General features: G+C 42.1%; 1 protein-coding gene across 4 annotated transcripts in view; it reads left to right on the forward strand.

Annotated features, from left to right (window-relative positions):
- Positions 1-23,392, forward strand: part of Heatr3 (HEAT repeat containing 3) — a 35,968-nt gene extending 12,576 nt beyond the window's left edge. For 3 of the 4 annotated variants that reach the window (XM_031340756.1, XM_031340758.1, XM_031340759.1), the window contains 9 exons: positions 1,271-1,548; positions 7,612-7,702; positions 7,820-7,977; positions 8,200-8,282; positions 9,300-9,436; positions 12,945-13,033; positions 17,425-17,568; positions 19,366-19,542; positions 22,612-23,392. In XM_031340756.1, coding sequence (XP_031196616.1) covers positions 1,271-1,548; positions 7,612-7,702; positions 7,820-7,977; positions 8,200-8,282; positions 9,300-9,436; positions 12,945-13,033; positions 17,425-17,568; positions 19,366-19,542; positions 22,612-22,734 — 1,280 coding nt within the window. In that variant the 3' untranslated portion in view covers positions 22,735-23,392. The remainder of the gene's footprint in view (positions 1-1,270; positions 1,549-7,611; positions 7,703-7,819; positions 7,978-8,199; positions 8,283-9,299; positions 9,437-12,944; positions 13,034-17,424; positions 17,569-19,365; positions 19,543-22,611) is intronic. The other variant, XM_031340757.1, reaches the window with a different exon arrangement.
- The last annotated feature ends 1,027 nt before the right edge of the window (positions 23,393-24,419 follow it).

A 24,419-nucleotide genomic window follows, 5' to 3' on the forward strand; every position in this document is an offset into this window, starting at 1 on the left:
CTAACTAACTTATTTCCCTTAGCCTAAGGTTTTCAAGGCTGTCTACATAGTGATGTGCATTAGTACTATTTCTTTTTAGCTTTTGAAACAGGGCCTTCTGTAGCCCTACTTGGCCTCAGATTTACTGTCTGACGACAGCAGGCTCCTGTGCCTTGAGTGCTAGGAATATGAGTGTGTGTCACCACACCCACTTTATGCTGTGTTGGGGAGTAAACCCAGGGCTGTGTGCTAGGCAAGCACTCTACCATTTTCTTCTTTTTGAATGCTGGATGGTATTCCTGTACGTATGTGTGTTTGCTACTTTTTGGATTTTATTTGGTTGGTTTTGGCTTTTTGAGACGGTCTCTCTATAGCACTGCCTGTCTTGGAAGCCATTCTCTGTTTGTCTATTCATCCTTGGATGGGCACCTGGGTTAATCTTTTTGCTATTGTTAATCATGCCACAGTGATCATGACTAATGTCTTCTACCCGCTGCTCTCTGTATTTTTAGTTATGCCTAGGTGGTGTTTTCATTTTATTACTTTTTTTGGAGATGGGAGTCTTATATATGGCCTAGTTACAACTTGTATTATAGCTGAAATTGACCTGGAACTTCTGATCCTCCTGCCTCTACCTCCTGAATGCTGTTCTTACTAGTGCACAACACCACCCCTGATTTATAGTCCTTGGGTTAAACCCAGGGCTTTGTGTGTGCTGCACAAGCATTCTACCAACTGAGCTACATCCCCAGAGCTTGCCATTCCCTTTAAAAATTGTTCTGATTTCTTCCTGGAAGCACTATTTTATTTTGTTAGGAAAAAGCCAAGAACTGTATTCTATGTATGAGTTTGGAGGATTAACACATCCCAGTACACTTGTAATATAAAGCTGCTAAGAAGAACAGCTTAGATGAAGATGGGAGAAAACGCGACACCTCCTGGCATTTTCAAAGAAACTTGATCAGTGTCTCAGGGTGTGCAAGTTCTACACCAGGAAAAGTGTGTGCCAAGGTGGAATGAACAAAGGCAGCCTGGTTGGGATTTTTGAAATTACACCAGAGCTTAAGCCCTGTGGAAACTGCTTTTCTCTCACTCTTATATGTTGTTCAATTAGTTATAACTAGTAAATTAATTCAATTAGTTTGTTAGTAAAAATTACTTGTTTTTACTATTTAGCATTTCCTTTTATTATAACAGAATTAGTCTATATATTACCCAGTCAGTGTTAGGACCCTTTTTTAATAAAGATTCCATAGGCAATTCCTTTGTCTTCATGCTTATTTTTTCCCAGGCACGATCTGGAACCTAAAGGACATTATTCCATCTAAGAGTCAGGCAGAAATCATTAATGCCATCCTAAGCGCCTTGTCTGAAGTTCTGGCTGTGAATACTGGCAGCATGGTCATTCAGATGAAGGAGGCTGAAACCCAGCGGCTAAAGACTGCTGCCGAGAGTGAGGACATGCTAGCAGATGCTAACGGTGATGACTTGGTTGAAGATGATGAAATGGAAGAAATTCCTCATAAGAGAAAACTCAGAAGGAAAACGTTTATTTCGGATTTACTTCCAGTGAGTCAGATCGATGTTCAATATGAGTTAATACATTTTATTTTTTTATTTTATGTGCATTGGTGCTTTGCCTGTATGTATGTCTGTGTGAGAATGTCAGATCTTGGAATTAAGTACAGTTGTGAGCTGGCATGTGGGTGCTGAGAATTGAACGTGGCCCTCTGAAAGAACTGTCCTCTTAACTGCTAAGCCTTCTCTCCAGACCCTCAGCATGAATTAATACGTCAGTTTCCTTCAACAGGCTTCCTTAGCATTACAAAAAAAATTAGGCAATTTCTCAATAAAAGTTGTATTTTGCTGGGTGGTGGTGGTGCACACCTTTAATCCCAGCACGTGGGAGGCAGAGACAGGCGGATTTCTGAGTTCGAGGCCAGCCTGGTCTACAGAGCGAGTTCCAGGATAGCCAGGACTATATGGAGAAACCCTGTCTCAAAAAAAAAAAAAATTTTTAAAAAGTTGTATTTTCCTGTTGCTTCTCATTGTAACATTAGAAATGTACCCATGTAGAAGAAACAAAAACCAGTATCTCTTGTCTAAAAGGAAACCTTTCTGTGTGGGAGCTTTCAGAGCAACCTGCCTCTCTGACTCCTGATTCAGTTACGTGTCTCCTAGGCAGTCTTCACGCTAGTCTCTGCTCACTTTTGTGACTGAATTCTTCCCTCTTTTATTTTAGTACCTCTCTGTAGCAAAGACGCAGGCCAGGCCTTCAGTCCCCCACTGTTGCTGAGCGAGAGAGTTTGGGGAGGGGGGTGCTTCGTGCTAGTGTGATGTGCAGTGAGGGCGCACAGCTGCCAGTTACTTCAGCTGAGGAAGTGCAGCTCCCATGCTTTGGGAGAATGTTTTCAGCCTGGAGGTGAGAATATATATATAGGAAGACAGACAAGACCCAATTGGGGAGATGTGTGCTTCCTGTGCTGCTCATGTGTATTCATGTACTTGTTACAGATGAGACTCTTCAGTGGTGTTTCTGCACTGGGGAAATCCCTTTTTTTTTAAGAAGACAGACTTGTAAGACCATGGTTATATTAGCCCAATGATACGAATGGTGGTAGAATTGTTACCAAATCCCTAAGTTGTTTCTGTAAGCCTGGTGCATATGATGAATACCAGATGGGAGAGTAAAGGAAGAGGCTGTTGGAGATGACACAGGGCCAACTGAGCCATCTGAAATGGGGAAGTAAGAGAATTGTGAAGATAGGGTGACATTTAAAGAGTCACTCAGCTGGATGGAGGGAGCATGAAGGCTGGAAGAGCAGGAGACTGCAAAGGAAAGGTGACAAGCCTCAGCTAGGAGAATACAGTTCACATTCTCTCATGGGACAGTGCTGGGGGTGGCTTGTCCTGATTCACATGAACTTAATTGAAATTAATAGTCTTGAGTCAACATCTTACAGTACTGATTAGTTTATATGATTTAGAATTCTTTAAATAGAATATAGCTCAAAGTAAACATATTTTCTTGTAGATTTTGTTTGCTTGCCTGATTGTTTTAGCTGCCCTAGTAGGTGGGGTTATGAGTGTTTACCACAATGCCTAACTCTTACATTCTTGAAGACTTACAAAGCATAGTTTTATGTTTTTTTTTAATTATTAGATTTTTATTTTATTAGGAGGGATAAGTTTATGCCATAGAATGTGTATGGAGGTCAAGGGGCAACTTGCAAGCGTCAGTCCTCTTTTGCTTCCACGTGAGACCTGGAGATTAAGCTCAGATTAGACTTAACAGCAGGAGCATTTAATCAGTGAGCCATTTCTCTAGCCTGTATAATTCATTTAATCTTAGTGCTTTGAAGGAACAGTTACATGTGAACAGTTACATGTGAGCAGCCCAAGCCTTGTGTTAAGAGGGGGTATATGCAGAAGTCAGAAGGCCATCCTACCCTTAAGTTTCCTACAGACCGGACAATGCCAACCAGGCTAGGCAAAACAGTAGCTTCCGGGCTGGTGAGATGGCTCAGTGGGTAAGATCACAGACTGTTCTTGCAAAGGTCCTAAGTTCAAATCCCAGTAACCACTTGGTGGCTCACAACCATCTGTAATGAGATCTGATGCCCTCTTCTGGTGCATCTGAAGACAGCTACAATGTACTTATTTATAATAATAAATAAATCTTTAAAAACAAAACAAAACAAAACAGTAGCTTGTGACTCAGTGAGAGACCCTGTTACTGCATCCAGCATGGCTCTAAGAACAGACGTGATTGGAGTACTGGAGGAATGAAGGAAAGATAGATAACAGACAAAGCTGGGATCCAGTGATCTGGGCCCTTGGCTGAAGAAACTAACACCCAGAATCTCATGTTTATTATTTAGAGTTGGACAGAGAGGTGGGGTTCTTACATACAGTTGAGCAGGGATGTAGGGTTATTACATACAGATAAACAAGGACACAAGCTTAGCTAATCTTGGTAGCAACAGTCTCTGTAACAGTGAAGTCTTCAGGCCATAAATATCCTGGGCCAGAAAGCTATGGTAGACATTTTCCACAACACTATCAACACCTACGACTGCGGCAGAAGGAAAGGCTTTGCGGTTTCTCCATGGGTCTGAGGTTCTGAGCTTGACATGGCAGTGACCATGTCAACAGTACACATTCACTCAGGACTCTCTCCACTCCCTACACCCTGCCTCAAGGCAAGGAGGCAGGCTGTGATAGAGGAAGCCTGCTTTTACCCTGTGTGTGCATCCTGTGCACTCATGTGCCTCCACTACTTACACAGGCATGCACACAGAAGGGCTGAGAGTATTGTCTGTGGTAGAATTCATACTAATTAAAACAGACACAGTGAAAGAGAAGGAGGGAAGGAGAGAAATAAATAAGCTTTCTTGAGCTCATAAAATACAGTGTTTTCTCAAAGCAAAACCAAAAACAAAAACTTTTTGTTTTGGTTTTTGAGACAGGGTTTCTCCAGATAGCCTTGACTATCCTGGAACTCTGTGTAAACCAGGCTGGCCACAGTCCACCTGCCTGTGCCTCCCAAGTCCTGGGATTTAAGGTGTGCACCACCATGCTCAGCTCCTGTAGAAGTTGCTTTTAAAGTCTTAACTCATTACCCTATATAATTAACATACAAGTCAGTTAGCCAGCCAGCGTTTAGGTACCTACCAGTCGAGTGCTAAGCTTCATACACAGGCAAGGAGTACAAACTCAGAATAAGTTGAGGTCCTCCATATGGCTCAGTTGATTCCACTGTAGTCCTGTGTATTTACAACTTTAAATTGCACCATTAAACTTAAGGCATAACACAGAGAAATATGCAGAGAAAAGAGCAGCTTTTAACACATGCCAAAATAAGAGTGTTCCTCCTTTGCTTTCAGGATAATAGTTTATCCAGTCTACTGCTTTATGCCATCTATACCTCCTCAGTTGTCCCTCCTCCTCCTGATTATTTAGACACCATGACGTCTCTGGACTGATTCTTTGTCAGTTTGATAATAGTAAGAAATAGAGGAGTGTTGTAAAGGGAAGGTAACCTCAGAGTTTTCTCTAACATGGATATATATACATTTCAGGTAGAGAAAATCCATAGCAAATCTATTTAGTGACTGTCTGTTCTTAGCTGACAATTACACTCACAAACCTGAATAGAAATTCTTACACGTAGTGTTAGTAAAAGATGGATTCTATATTCTAGGGATCGCCCTCAGAAGAGCCTTTGCCTTCCGGCATCCTTCATGTTTGTTAGATAACACAGGCCAAAAGTTGAAGTTTAATTCCTAGACAAGGGATTTGTTCTTGGGATTTTATTTTTTGTTTGTTAGAAACAGTGTCACTGTGTAGTTATGGCTGACCTAAAGCTCCAGAGATACATCAGTTTCTGCATCCTTAATGTTGGGATTAAAGGTGTGAGCATCAGTCCTGGCTTATTAGTTGCATTTTAAATGAGCACAAACATTTTGGTAAGGAAAATGGTAATGCATTATAAGACCTATAGATATATTTTTAACTTTGGACTCAGTAAGTCTGAGGAAATAAGATATTTAAATATATATTCATAGGGAATTGACCGTAACTCAGCCCCCTACCCCACCCCAGGTTCCAAATCTTCAGTTCAAGTCCCTCATGAAATGGTATATTGTCTACATTCACTTACACACATCCTCCCACACCTTTTAGTCAGCTTTAGATTAGGATTTTTTGGGCTTTGTTTGTTTTAATATAGGGCCTCATATATCTAGATAGTTTCAAATTTTGCTGTATAGCCAGATCATAACCTGTAATTTCTAATCCTCCTGTCTCCCCTTCACCCAAGTGCCATGATTATAGACATGTGTGACTGTACCCAAGTTGTGCAAGGTTGAAGATCATATATGGGCTGTGTGCATGATAGGCAAACATTCTAACATTCTATGCCTGGCTCCATCTTTGAATCTTAGCATCTGTAGTACAGTGTTGGATAAGAAGGGGGTTTGTTCTGCTAAATTACTTAATTATATTAGTGTTGAGGATCAGAGCCAGGACTTTGCACATTCTTGGCAAATATTCCACTACTGAGTTACATCCCCTGCCCTCATATTACTACACACACACACACACACACTACATTACTTATGGAATACTGCCAAGGGCAGATGCAATTTTCCCCAGGTGTTTATGGTCTTGGTTTGGTTGGCTGCTCATTGTGAATTATACCTGTATCCCAGATACTTAGGCTGAGACTGAAGGTTGAGCCCTGAAATTTGAGTTCTTCCTTCCGCTACCACTACAATATACTAAGAGCTTTTAAGAAAGAAGAAAAATGAATATGTTCGTTAACTCTGTGAATATAGAACCTGCAGGTATTGATGACTGGGTATAGCCTGAAATATTCATGTTTATGGACTACCTGGGCGATCTACTTAGTGATCTAGCAAACTTTGTTTAGTCATTAAAAAGACAATTTGAGTTTGTAAACAAGCAATAAAGTACATGTTATTTTAAAAGTTATTCCACTCTAGGATATCAGTGTGGCTGATGGAGTTTTTACAGGCAAATTAAGAATTCAAATTTATAAGTTTATATTGTTCATTTTAAGAAATGATACTTGTTGAAATTAATGTCTTTTTCTATCTTTTTTTCTTAAGTTTTATTTGTGTGTGTTTCTGTGCAAATGGGTAGGGGTGGCCGTGGAGGTCAGAAAAGACCATGGGGTTTTCTCAGAGCTGGAATTACGGGAGGGGTCAGCTGTAATATGTGCTGAAACCCAAACTGCCCTCCACAGGAGCAGTAGGGATTCTCATGCTGAGCCATCTCCGTAGCCTTTTTTCCCCATTCTTTTTTGTTGTTATTTTGTATTTTGTTTATGACTGGGTCTCTATATAGATCTGGCTGTCCGAGAACTCACTCTGTAGATCAGGCTGACCTGGAATTCATAGGGATCCAACTCTGCCTCCCAAGTGCTAGGATCAAAGATGTATACCACCATGCTCAGTTTTTTTCCCCCAATCTTAAAAGAATTACTTTATATTTTATTTTTCATAGATCAGGAGTCAAAGCAGTCTGCTCTTTGTCAAGCTCTTAACAAGAGCTTTGTCAAGCTCTTAAGTATGTTCACTTGTTTTTGAGACAGGATGTCAATATATAGCCCAGGCTGGCCTGAAACTTACTCTGTAGACCACACTAAACTCCATAGACCAGACTGGCCTCAAACTTGAGGTAATTTTCCTGACTACTACTTGTGTGCTGGAATAGATATGTGCCCCCATGCCTGGCCGGAAGTATATGTTGAATGTATCTTTCAAAGAAGATGGCTAAAATATGTGTTTAAGCATCAGATGTATGTAATGAGCTTTTGTTTAATCTTACCATGCTAAGCTACTTAACACATACAGTCAAGATTCAAGGTAAGTATCTGTTCTTTACAACTATGCAGCCCTGTGATAGATGGAACACAGTTAACAAAGATTTGCTCTGATGGACCAAGAGGAAATCACAGTGCTGATTTGCATTCCTGTAGCTTTTCCTCCACCTATTCTAGCCTCCATATACTCTATTTCAAGTGCAGAAATTGTACTGTAGACTCTAATCAAGGAAACTAATACAAAAAATGCTTGATTATTCATTTATTTATTTGTTTGTTTATAGCCTACTGATAAGGAGCTGAGAGAGACCATGGCATTGCTGACAGCTCAGCAGACCGCTCTGGAACTTATTGTCAACATGTGCTGCAGTGAAGGTCTGCTCCCAGCTTACACTGGACGTTTCCCCACCCCAACTCTCAGCCCCACACCAGGAGCGGCCTCCATGGGAGTTTCTTTAATACCCAGTTACATCTGGTTTGCCCTCTCCCCAGATCCCTCGGATGATGAGTGGGAAGAGCTTTCTAGTAGTGATGAAAGTGAAGCCTTTCTGGAAAACTCCCTCAGTGAGTGCAGTGGACAACTGATGTCCCCATTGTGCCTGTCTCACGAGATTCACTCCGCCCTTACCAACTGCCTCATTCCAGAGAAGGTTAGTGGCTTCGTGCTGGGCTCCGGTTAGGGTGTGGGCATGACCAGTGTGAGCTGTTCACCGCAGGGGCTGGTGGCTTGGGTGTAAAGTACAATTGGTACACATGTAATTCTGTCCTAACCACCTTAACTTGTAAATAACAAGCAAGTCTGACTTTTATAGAGAAATCCTGTTTAAGATGACCTCCCTTTTATTTTTTTCCTGTTTTCCTTTCAAACCTAGGTTTTTGAGAAAACATCTTCACCAAACAGTATTGCAGTTGACATATGTTCTAAGAACCCTACTTGGAAACCTTTGATTAGGAAGTAAGAAACTTTGGATTTTCAGACACATTTATCACTTTGTCATTATGTGAAATGTTGAAATACTGAATAGAAAATGCTCCCAAGCCCTGCCTTGATATGTACCCTGCAGAAGTTTGTGTCCCTTATGTGCTGGGATACTGGTGTGAGAGTGAATATTCACAGCAGTGTGGGACATAGTTGCCCCAACTTGGAAAGAACTTTGATGTCTGTCGTGATCAGATGTTTAAGAAATTGACATTCAGTACAAAGAGAATCTGAACCGGAACTGCCCACAACACAGCAGAACTTACTGAGATGAGCTGAGTAGACAAGACACAAAACATGCACACAAACCACATAGCTAGGCAACACTAAACTATGTAGAGACACACATCCAGTGGCTGCCTAAGGAAGCTCCTGAAGAAAGGAAGAAAGCCGGCCTGGGGTGGGAGTCTGTAATCTCAGCTGCCCAAGGCTGACGTGAAGCAGGAGGTCACAAGTTTATGCCCTGCATGAGCAAGCTGTGGGGCAGAGTGGCCTGAGGGGACAGTTCAGTGCAGAGTGCTAGTCTATCATGTGTGGTACCATGGGATCAATACCCTAAACAGCAAACTATAAATAAAAATAAAAAAATAAAAGTAAGGACTCTCCTGTACAAGGCCAAGTAGAGAGAGACTCTTCACTCACACATGAGCTGTGCTCAGAGCCCTGAGTGCTTAGGCACTTTGATTGGCAGATGAGCAGATCACATTGTTCTTTGTGACTGCCTCAGATTTCTTTGACCTTATAGGTACTCTTAGCCAGAATCGGAAGCTTAGATTAAAAATTGACACTGAGCCGGGCTTGAAGCTCATGACTCTCATTGTAGTATTCAAGAGGATCACAAATCCAAAGCCAGCATAGATTTCATAGTGAGCTCCAGGCTAGCCTGGAGTATAAAGCAAGAGGCTCTGCCATAATCAACATCAACAATAGCACAAATCAGGAGTCCCATAGAGTTCGAGGATGTCAACGTTAGATTGTTTCCTTTCTTTGCAGAATGAACACTATTCAGTGTAGAGCCCTTATGTGTCTCCAGAGTCTTGTGTCTCTCCTGGACATAGACCATCTTGGTGGAGCCCCTGCTCTCCAGACACTTGCTCAGCACCTGTCACAACTTCTTTTTTCTCAGCCAGGTAAATATTTAGACATTACTGTGTACTGGGACATAGCAGAACTGACCTGCTATGGAACTTTAAGTTCCATCCTGCTTTAAGGATGGAACTTGGGCTGTTACATCCATGTTATAGATGGAATGTTATTATATCTAACCTCAGAAACCTTTCCAAGATACTATCATTGCCAAAGACAGTCAGGGTGTGTCAGTAGGTAGGTGTTGTGTGTGTGTGATGTTATAAGTATCAAATCCTCGCTAGGATATTTGAGTCTTCATTCATTTTTTTTTTAATTTAAGGATTTTATACATGAGTATACTATATCTGCATTGTTCCTGCCCTGTTTCTCCTGTCTTTCCCATCACTTTCTTTTGACTCCCTCCCCCCTTATATATTTATTTCTATTACAAACACACATGAACATAGACACACAACCCTCTGGTTCAGTCAGGTCATTGCTGCCCCACCTGCATGTACTCGGGGCCGACCAGGTAGGATTATGGTCTTGTCTCTGAAAAAAACAAACAAAACAGGAAAGAAATCTGGTTCTCCCTCCCTCAGCAGCCATTTTGCTGAGAATTCATAGGAGCAGCATCCCTGTCCTGCTTAAAAGAAACTCTCTTGCAGCCATGTTCTTGGACCTCAGACGTTTCCAGTCTTTCCTTCTCCCTCCTCTGATGTTCCCTGAGCCTTTGGTGTGGGAGCTGTGTTATGGCAGTCCCTTTGGGGCTGAGCACCCCAGGGTTGCTTATTCTCTGCATTTGAGCATGTATGGGTCTCTGCTAGTTTCTGCCTGCTGCAGAGAGAAGCTTTGAGATGAGAGGTCTGCACTTACTTATGCAGATAAGGCTAAGTATTTTGAGGCAGCTGGAAACTATTACTTTGGTAGTGATAAGGTCACCTCTAGGGTATGACCTCTCCAGACATGGTTCTTGGCAGGTTTACAGTACTAGCTATGAGTTCCCTCCAACTGATGAGGCATGGCTGCCCTAGGATGCGTGTGGCACTGTTGTGTTATTCAGGAGGTTTCACTGTCTGAATAGAGGGCTAGGCTAGGCTAGGGTTGCTGGTCATAGAGCCCATTTCTTTCCTGTTTAATTTCAGCTGTGAAGGAAAAAATGAGGGCAGAATGATGTGAGGGACTGTGTTAAATGTAAAGGGACTCTGGAGAGAGCATTTGAGCTACGACCAAATGAACTGGCACAGCTCACATGGGGTGCAGGTGCCTGCCTGTCCAAGGTGTGCTTGATCCTAAAGCTGATCTCTTATCTGTGTTGTGCTAATTACAGGAACTCCCCCTTCTTTGGTACATATAGTATCTAAAAATGAAAAGCCCAAAAGATAAAATAAGCCTTGGTTAAGCTTGTAGGTTGACTCTGTAGGTCAAAAGCACCTCCTGTGAACGCTGGTGACCTGAGGTAGATCTCTGGATTCCATCGTGAAGAGAGAGAGACACAGGGGTGGGGTGGGGGTAGGGAGTTGTGTGTGTTCCTTTGACCTCCATGGGTGTGTGCACATGTGCACCTACACTTATATACACAAACAGTAATAATAAATAAAATTTAAAAATCTTATATTATGCACCTGGTATCGAGTTGCATCTTTGTAATCTTAGGGCTTGTGAGGCTGAGATAGCAGAATTTGATCATTTGAGGCCAGCATGGACTATAGGGAGGCCCTGTGTTAAGGAATTTGTGGAGTTGGGCAGCACACACCTTTAATCCCAGCACTTGGGAGACAGAGGCAGGATGATCTCTGAGTTTGAGGTCAACCTGGTCTACAGAGTGAGTTCCAGGACAATCAGGGTTACACAGAGAAACCCTGTCGGAAGGAAGGAAGAGAAGGAAGGAAGGAAGGAAAGAAAGAAGGAAGGAAGGAAATAAATTGTGGAAAGCTGCCTGTCTCTTTGCCAGGCAACCTAAGAAGGAGATATCAGAAATAGGACAATAACCCAGGCACAACAGGGCAATAAGCCATGGTATCTGGTGCTATTTATCAGATCTCCCACAAACCTATGCTAAAGCAGTAGGCATGATTAGTGTTACCTTTAGTCTCTGGCTTCTCTGGAGCCTGAGGTGGAAGGATCTCTTGAGCCCGTGAATTCGTAAACAGCCTGACCACCACAGTGATACCCTGTCTTATCGTTGTTATTCTCAAAGTCTCTCTGGGTGTGGAATTTAGGCAGAATGGTGAAGGTGATTTGTCTTCATTTTACAATCTCTAGGCAGTGAATCTCCATCGCAGGTAGTTGTTCCTTTCCCAGGGGACACTTGGCAATGTCTGAAGGTATTTCTTTCAGTGGTTATGTCTTGGTGGTTGCTCCTGGTATGCAACAGGGATTCTAGGAGATGTCCTGCGCAGGAGCATCCTGTATACAGACACATTAACAGAATTATCTGGGCAGAGTGTCAGCTATTGCTGAGACTAGGAGACTAGAGTCTCCATTGGAAAACTTAAAGGCCATGAGCCAGAATTGTTTGAGATTTTGTTCACTTACAGTGAACATGTGGTGCTAGAATCATGCAACAGGGCACTCATACCTGACTTGAACTTTCTCAAAACAATTAACTGGGTTCCCAGTTTGAGGAAAACCACACACCTATGAGTCAGTTGCAAGTCACATTGCTTGTTGTAACCTGTCCTGTCATGGGTGTGGTTGAAGAAGATAAAGTAGCACCGGTGTTTAAGAAAAGGAAATCAGACTCTGCGTGTGGGAGGTAAATGGAGAAGTGTCAGACAGACCGGACGTACTTGTTGTACATCTTTAGAGAGTGTGATTCTAATGTACCAAATGGATCACTCACCTGGGCGGCCCTCATTTGTCCCTGCCATAATTCTGCTAGCTCAGTTGTTTATTGCTGCTGTCCTGTTTTGTCATGCATAGGAAAGTACAGTAGGAGAAGAGCAAGACTGAGGCTTTGAGCCATGGGCCTATACTGTCAGGAACACTAGTGTAGAAGATAACTCTCCTGCAGTCTGCCAGCACCACAGTAGAGACCTCTGAGAGATGAGACTCCCCCAAAACCAGGTTTATCCTGTGCCAAGTGTTAGCCTAGTGAAAACCCAGCATCATGAGTCAGGAAGTCATTCCCGGTCTCTTCCTCAGTCTTCTTTCAGACTTACTTGAAAGTGTACAGAGACTGTTACATAAACATTCAGCTTAAATAGATCAAGAATGCTTTTGTTGGGGGTCGGCAAGATGGCTTAAGTAGTGCATCTAACTGCTCTTGTTCCCAGAACCCACCCACATGGAGACACATAACCCAACTCATTCTAGTGTATCTAATGCCCTCTTCTGGCTTCCCTAGGCATTGCACTCCTGGTGCAGAGACATACAGGAAGGCCAAACACTCATCCACCTAAGATAAACTAAATCTGAAAAAGAAAATGCTTTTGTTAATGACAGTGTAAGCTAACATTTGCATGCTTTGTTTTACAACTGTTTCTTTTCCTACAAAATAGTTTGTCTTCTAGAAGAGAAAACTTGCACTTCATCTTTGTGTTTTTGTGGAAACATTTTGTGTTTTAGATTTTGCTAAACATGATGATTTTCTAGAAGCCATAAGTAGTGCTTTGAGGGCCCTTTTGCAAACAATGGCCTCCAAGAACATTCCACAGGTAAGATATTATAAACTTCTTGGGAGAAGCTTGAAAAGATTCTATGTTTTGCAAGCAGTTAACCAAAGGGGTGGTGGTGGGGGAACCCCTGCTAGAAGAGAAGTGGAGATACAGAGGAGCTTTGTGAGAAGACAAGGGAAATGCTAGAAGTGGGAAAGTGCTCCCCTCCCCCACCCTGCAGCACCAAAGGGGGGGAGGGAGCGCCTTTGTTGTTGGTCTTCTTTGAATACTTTATTCTAGAAACTCTCACCTCTGCCTTCCTGAGTCCTCTCCTGGCAGGGGACTTACAGTTTTATCTCTGTCAAATCCTCAGCAGCATAGTATCCTGCCTCCTTGTTTTGTTTGTTTCCCCTGTGGTTTTTTTGTTTGTTTGGTTGGTTGGTTGGGGTTTTTTTTTGTGAACTTTTTTTCTTTTAAAACAAAAAAAAAAGTGCTAGGCAGAGGCACTTGGGAGGCAGAGGCAGGTGGATTTCTGAGTTTGAGGCCAGCCTGGTCTACAGAGTGAGTTCCAGGACAGCCAGGGCTACACAGAGAAACCCTGTCTCGAAAAACAAACAAATAAAAAACAAAACAAAACAAAGATAGGGTCTCCCTATGTACCTCAGGCTATTCTGGAACTCAGTGAATAGACCAGGTTGGCCTAAACACCTGTCTCTGCCTCCCAAGTGCTGAGATTAAAGGTGGTCATCCATACACTCTGCTTCCCCTGCTTCTTGAATCTTCTCTCAGTATTTTTTAGGCAAATCACACTTCACCAATAGATTATCTGATTATGTATGGCTGACAGACTGTTACATTTTTAAAAGCTGAAATCCCAATATCATCACTCCAGAGCCAAAACAGTTCATTTTCTGCAGACTGCCTTAGCACTGTCTTTTGATAATTGTTTTGTCCTATATCTTAAACTGTGTGTGATGGCTCACACCTATAATGGCAGCACTGGGGATTGAGAAGTCAGAGGGTAACCGTGAGTCCAAGGTCAGCCTGGACTACAAGATAGGAGTCTGTCTATCTTTTTGCTTTTTTTTTTCTTAAACTTATTTATTTATTTTTATATATATGAGTACATTGTAGCTGTCTTCAGACACACCAGAAGAGGGCATCAGATCTTATTACAGATGGTTGTAAGCCACCATGTGGTTGCTGGGAGTTGAACTCAGAACCTCTGGAAGAGCAGCCAGTGCTCTTAACCTCTGATCCATCTCTCCAGCCCTATCTTTCTGCTTTTTAAAACAATGATTTATTGGGGACTGGAGAGATGGCTCAGTGGTTAAGAGCACTGACTGCTCTTCCAGAAGCCCTGAGTTCAATTCCCAGGAACCACCTGGTGGCTCAGAACCATCTGTAATAGGATCTGATGCCCTCTTCTGGTGTGTCTGAAGACAGCTACAGTGTACTCATATGAGTAACATAAATAAATCTTTTAAAATTTTTATTTATTTTCTGTACATTGGTGTTTTGCTTGTTTGTGTGAGGGTGTCAGATTCCCTCGAACTGGAGTTTCAGACAGTTGTGAGCTGCCATGTGGGAGCTGGGTCTTCTGCAGGAGCACAAAGCTCTTAACTGCTGAGCCATCTCATTAGACCCTCTTATCTCTTTTCTTTCTTCTTTTTAAGACATGGTCTCTATTGTGTGGCCCTGGCTGTCCTAGAACTTGGTGGGTAGACCAGGCTGACCTCAAAATCACAGAGACACACCTATCTCTGCTCTCACATGCACTACCATGTTTTGCTCTTTTACTATCTATCTATTTATAAGACAATATCTTTAAAAAGCAAAAAGAAGGAGCTGACAAGATGGCTCAGTGAGTAAATGTACTTCTTCTGGCACCCCTGCATTCCTGAGCACCTATACACAAAAGAAGAGGGAGAGCCCTGACTCCACAGAGCTGTTCCTAATGCTCACATGGGCATATGGCATATTTCCAGGTGATACACCATAATAAGAACATAATTTTAAATGGTAAGTTATTCTTTAAGCAAGTTTAATACATCTTTTAAACAGCTTTATAGAGATGTAATTTCATACACTATACATTTATCCATTTGAAGTATACAGTTCAATAGTTTCTATATATTCCTATCTCGCAGCTCTTAATCTGTCATGCTTTCCTTACCCAGCTTCCTTCCCTTGCACCATTTATTCATGGAAGAATCTTATTTTGTTCTCAACAGTCAGATTTGAATGATATATCTGATAGTGTTTTCTAATACTCTCCATCTCCTGTCTATATTAAGGCCTACATCTATTTAGATTCAGGTTCACAATTTTGCAGCAAGAAAAGTTCATATTACTGTATGTATTTTACACTTTAAATCACAGATCATGTCTTAGTGTGTTCACCCAAAGGTTTTAGCAGCTGTTGATCACAGCTGTCTAGGTCCTTTCAGGAAGTTGCACACTGAGATGCCCAGCTTCATCGTTGTGCAAATAAGTACTGCAAATAAGACATCATCTCATTGGTCATTTAGTAAATTTGTGATAGTTTGTGTCAAATTTTTAAAGATATTATCCTATGAATAAGTAAATATAAATGGAAAGGAATGCATGATAAGCTATTGTATAAAGACATTGCTGATGAAGGTTTTAGAATGTGCCCTTTGAGCCGGGCAGTGGTGGTGCACGCCTTTAATCCCAGCACTTGGGAGGCAGAGGCAGGAGAATTTCTGAGTTCCAGGCCAGCCTGGTCTACAGAGTGAGTTCCAAGACAGCCAGGGCTACACGGAGAAACCTTGTCTCAAAAAAAACCAAAAAAACAAAAAGAAAAAAAGAAAAAAAAAAGAATGTGCCATTTGGCTTCAATAAAACTATGTAAGTACTTGAAAAGCTGGGCCTCATTTTCATTTATTTGTTTTTTCCTGAAGTGTTCTTTTTTTGTTTGTTTGTTTTGTTTTGTTTTTCAAGACAGGGTTTCTCTGCGTAGCCCTGGCTGTCCTGGAACTCACTGTGTAGACCAGGCTGACCTCGAACTCAGAAATCTGCCTGCCTCTGCCTCCCAAGTGCTGGGATTACAGGCGTGCGCCACCACCGCTTGGCTCTGATGGGCTTTCTTAAAAGTAATTGCGTGACCCTTTACCTCCTTAATGACTAGATGCTCTGGCTCTCTAAATACAACTTGCACTGTTCCCCCCACACATCCTCGCTTTTCTCCCCCCTGCTCCTGGTTCTGTTTGTCTGTCTGTTGCTGAGACTGAGCCTGTGCTTCACACTGCTTTCTTTCAGTCTCATTGTGAGCTCAGAGTCTTAGGCCCATTTGTTTATTTTAAAATAGGGTTCCATTATATAGCTCAGGCTGGCCTTGAACTGATCCTACTGCCCATCCTAAGTGTTGGCATTATTTGTAGCCTGTGGTCTTAGCTACCACACCTGCCGAGTTATTTTGTTTGATTCGAAAATTGTTACATCCGAATAGGAACTCTTTCAAGTCAGCTCCTACTCTCTGACATGGACCCTATATAGGAGCCCTCAGTTCTTCCCTCCCCTGTGCTTGTGCGAGTCCAGATCTCCAGAATCCATATAAATGCTGTGTAGTGGGTAGCCTGCCTGTAATTCTAGAGCTCTGAAGGTAGAGATGGGATACCTGGAGCAAAGTAGTCACAGTAGCTGCACTGGCAAGCTCTGGGTTCAACTGAAAGAGCTGGCCTCAGTGAAGAAGATAGAGTATAATTCAGGAAGGCTCCCAACCTCAGCCGTGGACCTCCACACATTACACAGGTGCATGAACACCTGCACTAAGATGCCTACTGTTGTGTGACAAAACTTTTCCTGAGGAGATGCAACACACAACTCTACTCAGCTCAGATACGGATCCAATGACAAACCAAAGTATGTTTACCAACAAAGTCTAACTTGGTAAACCAATGTTTTTATTGATTATTCACAGGAATATGAGTTGGGGGTCACTTACAGGAATAGAGGACAGCTGCATCACCAAAGGCCACCCAGCACCTGGTGTACACTGTACAGTCTGCAGCTCAGTAGGTTGGACAGTGTCCTTTCCAAGTTGGTCTAAACCTCCTCTTGGCAGCTCAGCTGGTTCCTGCTTCTTCCAGGCACTGGACTAGTCTAAGAGTCTTTGCAGCTTTTCTCCCCTGAGAGTCTGTCTCTCTCAGCTTGCCTGTATGTTGACTTTGCAGCTTGGCTTCCTTGTATCTGAGAGGGATGCTCAGCTTTTTGCTTACTCGGGCAGGGAGGGGCCTAGTGAATTGATCAGATTCAGGGACTTCCTGATGCTATTTCAAGTGTTTAAACCTTCCTGTTTAAAGAGCTTCCCTGTAAGATAGAATATTTCAATCTCAGAGAAAACTGTTACACATCCCACAGACATGAACACTCATATACACATGAGATAAGTAAATAAATGCCTGCAAATATGTCTTTTCTCTCAACAGTGTATGACACCTGAGCAGCTGATGACACTATGCAGAGAAGGCATTCATAGTAGTAGCATCGGGGTTAGAGTGAATGTGGTCAGTATTTTGGGGATTACTGGCAGCGTCCTAGCCAAAGAAGACGGCACACTTGAAACTCTGAAGGTAAACAGTGAATTTGTAACCTAAATGCTCAGGAATTCATGCTAAGAACAAATTGTATAAAGAGATTGCTAATGAAGTTATTAGAATGTGCCTGTTGGCTTTAATAAGTACTTGAAAAGGTGAGCCTCATTTCCATTTAACTTTTCTCCTTTTGTGCTTTCTTACAAATAAATTTGTCTTCAGGATAAGTCCAAATATGGCATTTTTGAAGGTGACTTTTGGCTTTGCTGTGGTGTTAAATGTTTGTGTGTTTTATTCTGCTAGATCAGATAAGATACATTCTGAGAAACACCTTACATCATTGTATCAGCAACTCTGTCATGTGAGCACTCTAGGAATTCCCTCAGCATATTGGTTGTCCTGGATAGTTGTATGTCAGCTTGACAGAAGCGACAGTCATCTGAGAGGAGGGAGCCCCTGTTGGTTCAGTATGTATGTTTTACAAATAGAGACAGTTTCTTCATGTAACTGCCATTCTATGCATTGTACAGCCAATACTGTAGCACTGTCTCACTGCTTTCCAGCTGTCTGAAAGACAATCCTTAGCGTTTGTTTTTGTACTTAAAGCCCCTGAGCTGTGTCTTACTTGAGATCTTGAGATCTTCATCTCTCAAACTTATCACCCTCTGCTCTTCTGCACCTCCTCCACCAGCTGCATAGACTATCCTGTCACTTAGTCCTGTTCCCCTGCCCACTGTGTTTCCTGCAAACAAGAAGTTAGCTCTAACGCCTTGATTTTATCCTTGTTTTTACTTTTTTGGACATTTATCTGTGTATACAATGCTTCGTTATATGTCCTCCCTCCAGCTATACCTACCCTCCCCCATGGTCCAGCCTTTTTAATAAGACTACTTCGTATTTGAGATGTATGCTTCATAGTACACTCTAGGATATTAAGCCTAATACTGTCGTAGAGATTATCTGCACTGCTTACATTAAAAGGAGAAAATTAGAGCCCAGAGAGGTTAACTGACTAGCATGGTACTGGTGGACTTTGGACCCCATATTGTGACAGTCTCCGTCCCCTTCCCCCTTAACAGGTTACATGTCCCACCCCCACAGAACAGCCACACTATAATCAGGCTATTCTGGAAGAGGCCTTTGCAGATTGGGAATGTTCTCATCGTAAGCTAATTGTGGAGGGAGAAGAAGAACATATGTGAAAAGTACACATAGTAGCCAGGCTAGGTGGCGGTATTCTGTATTCTCAGCACATGGGAGGTAAAAGCAGGAGCATCAGAAGTTCAGGGTCATCCCTGACTGTAATGGATCTGAGGCCAGCCAGGCTAAGTGACATGAGACCATCTGTCAAAAACAAGAAAACACAGTGAAGTAAAATGAAAGTGTCACTTTAACCTTGGGATTTGTTGTTTTGTTTCTTTCTTGTTTTTTTGAGACAGGGTTTCACTATGTGATTGTCCTAGAACTCAGTATGTAGACTAGGCTAGCCTCACAGAACTCTGCCTGCATATCCCTCCTGAGTGCCAGCATCCAGGTGGTAGTGAGTATTGTTACAAATGAGAAGCCAGAAGGAAAACGTCAGTAAATTCCAAAATAAAATTTTCATATAATTTATAGACCCCAGTTCACTTGATTTGGTAATATAAACTATAGCATACTTAGCTCATCTTGATCATATTATGCTTGGTATATTTGTAGCTGTGTGTCTTTGGACCTTTAAATGTTTTCTTTCTTCCCTGGTATCTTTGTATGAAGTAGAATATGAGAGTTGTTGGCACATTTGTCATGGATCATTTTGGAAAATGAACTTCATTATCCTCTGTTTGCTTTTTGTAGACCATTGGGTGCTTTCTGCTGGAAGTCGCCACCAGAGACCCTTCCCTTGTGGTGACAGGAGAGGCTCTGGACGCCCTCTTTGATGTTTTTGCAGATGGTGAAGAAGCTGAAAAGGCTTCAGTTCAAATCAAATTGTTAGCGGCTTTGAAAGAATTTCAGCCAGTCTTCAAAATGAAGGTTTGTATTGCTTTCTTTATAAATGCCCATGTCTCAGCAGCTCTGGGAAGAAGGGCCGTGCAGCCTGGTAAGTAAGTCCTGTGTAGGGCTGTGCAGCTGAGGGTGTGTAAGTCCTGGGTAGAGCCGTGCAGCCAAGGGTGTGTAAGTCCTGTTTAGTTCAGTGGTTAGCCCAGCACTGCCATCTGTGAAATGCTCAGTGAAATGCTTGTTGGCTGTCACATTTCTTCAGAATGGCGCTGGATTTCAATACCTGGATGGAGCCAGGGTGACACCTTGACTAGTTCTTCATGATGTTACCAGAGCTGTGTTGTATAGAAATGCTTTAAAAGCACACTTTTAAACTTCTTTTATATGTTCTAATGTGTTTTGTATGTTAGCTTTGTTGTGGGTATTTTTAACTTGGGGAAGGAAGACCCCATCCGGGAGCTCTGTCCTGGAGAATATAACAACTGCTGTATCAGCTCAGTAAGAACAACTAAGAGCTTTGTTTTTATGTATGTACTTATTTGGTGCTGGGAATTGAACACAGTTGTGCTGTGCATGAATTATGCCAATACCTAGGAACTTTAGGAACAAACTTGAATCTTTACATTTTAGAGGGTTGTTTGTTTGTTTGATTTCTTTTCCTTTCTTCTATCCATCTGTCTGCCCATCCTTCCTTTTAGGAGTCACATGTGCTAGGCAAGCACTCTATCTCTGAACTACATCCCCAGCACCCCCAAAATAAAAAAGCATTTCTTTTCCTTTTGAAGATATGTTTATTTTTATATGGACATTTTTGCCTGTGCATATGTCCGTACGATGTGTATGAGTTCCCTTTAACCAGAAGATGGTGTCAGATACCCCAGCACTGGAGTTACAGATGGCTCTGAGCTACCAAGTTAGTGCTAAATCAAACCCAGGATCTCTGGAAGAGCAACCAGTGCTCTTTAATCTCTGAGCCATCTCTGTAGCCCCATTGGTGGTATTGCTGTAAGTAGTGACAAATGTACCTAGGATTTCTTCCTTTCTTATCCAAAAAAAAAAAAAAAAATAGCATAACATAACCACATTTTCTTGTACTTTTGCTTAATACTATCTAAGACCTATTTTTATACCAGTGTATGGTGTCTACATTGTTCATAAAAGCCTTAGATTTCTGCAGAAGGAGCCTTTGAGATAAGGAGAACGAAGCTTACCCCGTTCTTCCACAGCTGCCAGCAAAGCAGATTAGGCAGAGTGATCAAACCTTCCAGACGGATGTGGTGGTGCCAGTCTCTAATCCCAGAACTTGGAGGTGAATTATGAGTCCCAGGCCAGCCTGGGTGCACAATAAGATACTATCTCAAAAGATAAAATGAGTGAGGGTTGGAAATGTAGCTCATAGTAGAGTATGTGTTTAGCATTTGTGAGACCCGGGGTTTAATCCTCAGCACTGAAAACTAGAGTAAGAGCAAAACTCTGAAGAAGGCACTGCTTTGAAAGCTTTATGGAAGCTCTCAACTAGGAAAGCAACCTGAACTGCTGCGGGCCGTTGATGGGGCTGGTTTTCCTGTTGAGCGTGCATTGCTGCAGTAGAATGTTTCACTGTTGGAGTTTTGTTTTCCTCTACAGTAGAGAGCCACAGTGACCTTTCTTTAGTAGCCAGAGGCCAGGGTTTGAGGTTTGTTTGGTTTTGGTTTATATTACTGGAAATGGAATCCAGGACCTTATAGATACTTGGCAAGTAACTATACATGACCTACAGTTTTAAAATAAAGCAGATTTGTGTAAAATTGAGACAGATACATTTCTGTAAAAAGGAGGTATTAGTAGCATCAAGTTGCATTTGAATGTAGCTCCTTATGGTGGACTAGAGAATTTGTCTATGCTTCTCAAAAGTGTCCTCCCCTCTACTCCCCTCCCAGTTCCCACAGCATCACCTGTTGTCTTGTTCAAAATGTGGACTCTTTTTCTTTTTTTTAAATTTTGAGTTGATCTCACTTATTATAGTGCAGCAGAATGTGGACTCTTAGCCCCCTGTTCCTGGCCTCTAGATCAGAAACTTAGAGATACCAGTAGGGGCCCCACCAGCCCATTCTGTAGGGATCTTCAGAATTGGTGCTTAAGACTAGAAGTGAGGGCTGGAGAGAGGGTCACCGTTAAGAGCACTCGTGCTCTTTCAGAGGACCTGGGCTTGATTCTCAGCTCTCACATGGCTACTTACAACTCCAGTTCCAGGGGATATGGCACCCTCTTCTGACCTTTGTGGGTACTGCAAGTATGTAGTACACATACATGCGTGTAAACAAAACAACCATACATATAAAAGAAAGGGGCTAGAGAGATGTTCAGTGGTTTAGAGCACTTGTTGCTTTTGCAAAGATCTAGCTTCAACTCTCAGTATCCACATGGTGACTTACAGCCATCTTAACTCCAGTTTCAGGGGACCCATTGTCCTATTCTGATCTCCGTAGACACCAAGCATTCATGTGGTCCGCATACGTACATGTAAGCAAAGTGTTCATGCAAGTAAAATTAAATCATTTTTAATTAAAGATAAATAAAAAATATCTCTTAAAAAAAAGACTAGGAGTAGGTTATGATTTTATTTCCATAAACTCAAAAAGATTCATCTGCCTCTATTCAGAATATTGGGATCAAAGGTGTGCAATTGGCTTGTAACTATAATTCTAATGTGTGTGTTCAAGTTGAAGAGATAGTTCCATGGTTAGAGGACTCACCATGCAAGTGTGAAAACCAAGAGATAAGATGGTAGATCAACATTTACCCACCAAAATGCTAGGTGGAATCTCAGCTTCAGATGGTAGAGACAGGTGATCCCAAGAACAAGCTGGCTAGTGAGACTAGCCAGATCAGCAAACTCTAATTGAGGGATCCTGCCTCAGTGACAATGGAAAAGGGAAAAAATGTGCCACTTTTTTCATTTTTCTCTTCTTCATGTTCTATATTCTATTTAATCTGGAGTAAAAATTTAATTATATTCTTTGTAATGTCTTATTTATAAAATAGTTACCTTGCTTAAGTGATTGACTAATAGATAACAAATTAGGTGAAATGTTTTCATTCTCTTGGACTCTTTCTCACCAGATACGGAAAGAAGGGAGGGGCAAATACAGTCCAGACCAGCTATGTGTTCTCGACAACGTGAAGATGAATTTGAGACGGTTTATTGCTTACCAGGAAACTGTTGAAAAAAGGCTGACCTCTTAAACCATCAGGAGGACCAGAGCTGGCTGAGCAGCTGCCTGGCTGGCCGGCACGGACAGTCCTGGCTTTATCCCTAGCTCCTGAGAAGCAAGAGTACGAGAGAACTACTTCTGGTGGACTTAGTGCTAAGAACCCTGAAGTTTCCCTTGAATATGTGCTTCCAGAGGCCTTTTTTTTTTTTTCTTTTTTGAGACAGATTTTCACTGGATAACCCCTCCTGGCCTGGAGCTCACAGAGATCCACCTGCCTCAGTTTCCTGATCGCTGGGATTTAAGGTATTCAACACCATACCTGGCCTCCAAAAGCTGTGAGAATCTGTAGGAGATGCGTGTTACATTTCCACTGAAAATGCACCACAATCTCTGGTGCTAGGGGTGGCCTTTAGGGCCATGCTCCCGCTCAGCAAGCACTCTACCACTAAGTACACCCTAGCCCTCAAGTGCTCCTTAACTTAAGGGCAGTAAAAAGGCCTTAGACAATTATGTCCTTAAATTTTTCGAGAAAAGAAATTAGGTCACTGTTTGGATTTTTTTAAAGCCAATACCATTTTATATTAGCTATCTCCTACCTGAAATATGAAGATAAGCTTTATAAAATATTTTATTATGGAGTACTATATACCAATGATGAATTTTTTGTGAAGTAAATGACTTGAACTTGTCACTGTGTAGGTAATGAAGTGATTGTATTCTGTATAGGGGTCTGAGCAGTTAGTTATTCTGTGTAATATCATTCCCTGTCTTAATTTGATACAGAATCAGAAATTAGTAGAAAATGTTGGGCATGGTGGTGCACACCTTTAATCCCGGATCTTCAGAGGCAGGGGCAGGAGGATCTCCTAAGTTCAAAGCCAGCCTGGTCTACAGATCAAGTACCAGAATAGACAGAGAGACCCTGTCTCAAAAAAAAAAAAAAAAAAAAAATTAAGAGAAAATATTTTTGAATAAATAACTTTTAACTGGATTTTTGTGTCTTACAGATTATTTTTTATAACCCTGAGTATCCTCCTTCCTAGGCAGTTTGCTTCATGTCAGAGCTTACAAAAGGAAAGCAGCATGACTTTCTGGATGACCTCTCCTTACTGGGAAAAATGAGGGTACCAGATAGGGCTTACGCTGGGACTGTAGTCCACACTGTCTGGGGACAGCCCTGGGCTGCTCCCGAATCCATCCATCTGCCTGGCCAGAGTGATGAGAAGCAAGGTCAAAATACAATGTAGGCTGTGATTCCCCCTGGATCTGTAGATGCATAAACCACTTACTAGTGTGCATCTCATGTGCACTGCGGCCTAGTAAACAATTTTTCCTGTCTAGAATAGGTTGTTAGGAAGCCAGGATTATTTATCACCTCTGAGGAGTCACTGAGACGCCGAAAGCAGAGATGGCCAGGTTTTCTGGTAGGGTGGGAAATGGAGATGTGCTGTGCACAGCAGGCTTACATTGTCATTCTTCTGGATGATGAGCTGGACGGCTGTGCGTGATCGCTGCAGCCAAGTGTTTGACCCAGGTTTTTTATAGCATGTGTTTTTTCAAAAGGAGTTTTCCCCCTAGAGTGGAGCTATATGTGAGTTCAAGGCCAGTCTAAGCTAAAGAGTAAATTCAAGATTAGTTTCAGAGAATTCTGCCTAAGGTGTTTGTCTTACCCGATTGAAAGAGCATAGTGTTTCTGATTCTGTTCTTTCTCGTACT

Source organism: Mastomys coucha, unplaced genomic scaffold (genome assembly GCF_008632895.1).
Source record: "Mastomys coucha isolate ucsf_1 unplaced genomic scaffold, UCSF_Mcou_1 pScaffold22, whole genome shotgun sequence".
NCBI classification, from domain to species: domain Eukaryota; kingdom Metazoa; phylum Chordata; class Mammalia; order Rodentia; family Muridae; genus Mastomys; species Mastomys coucha.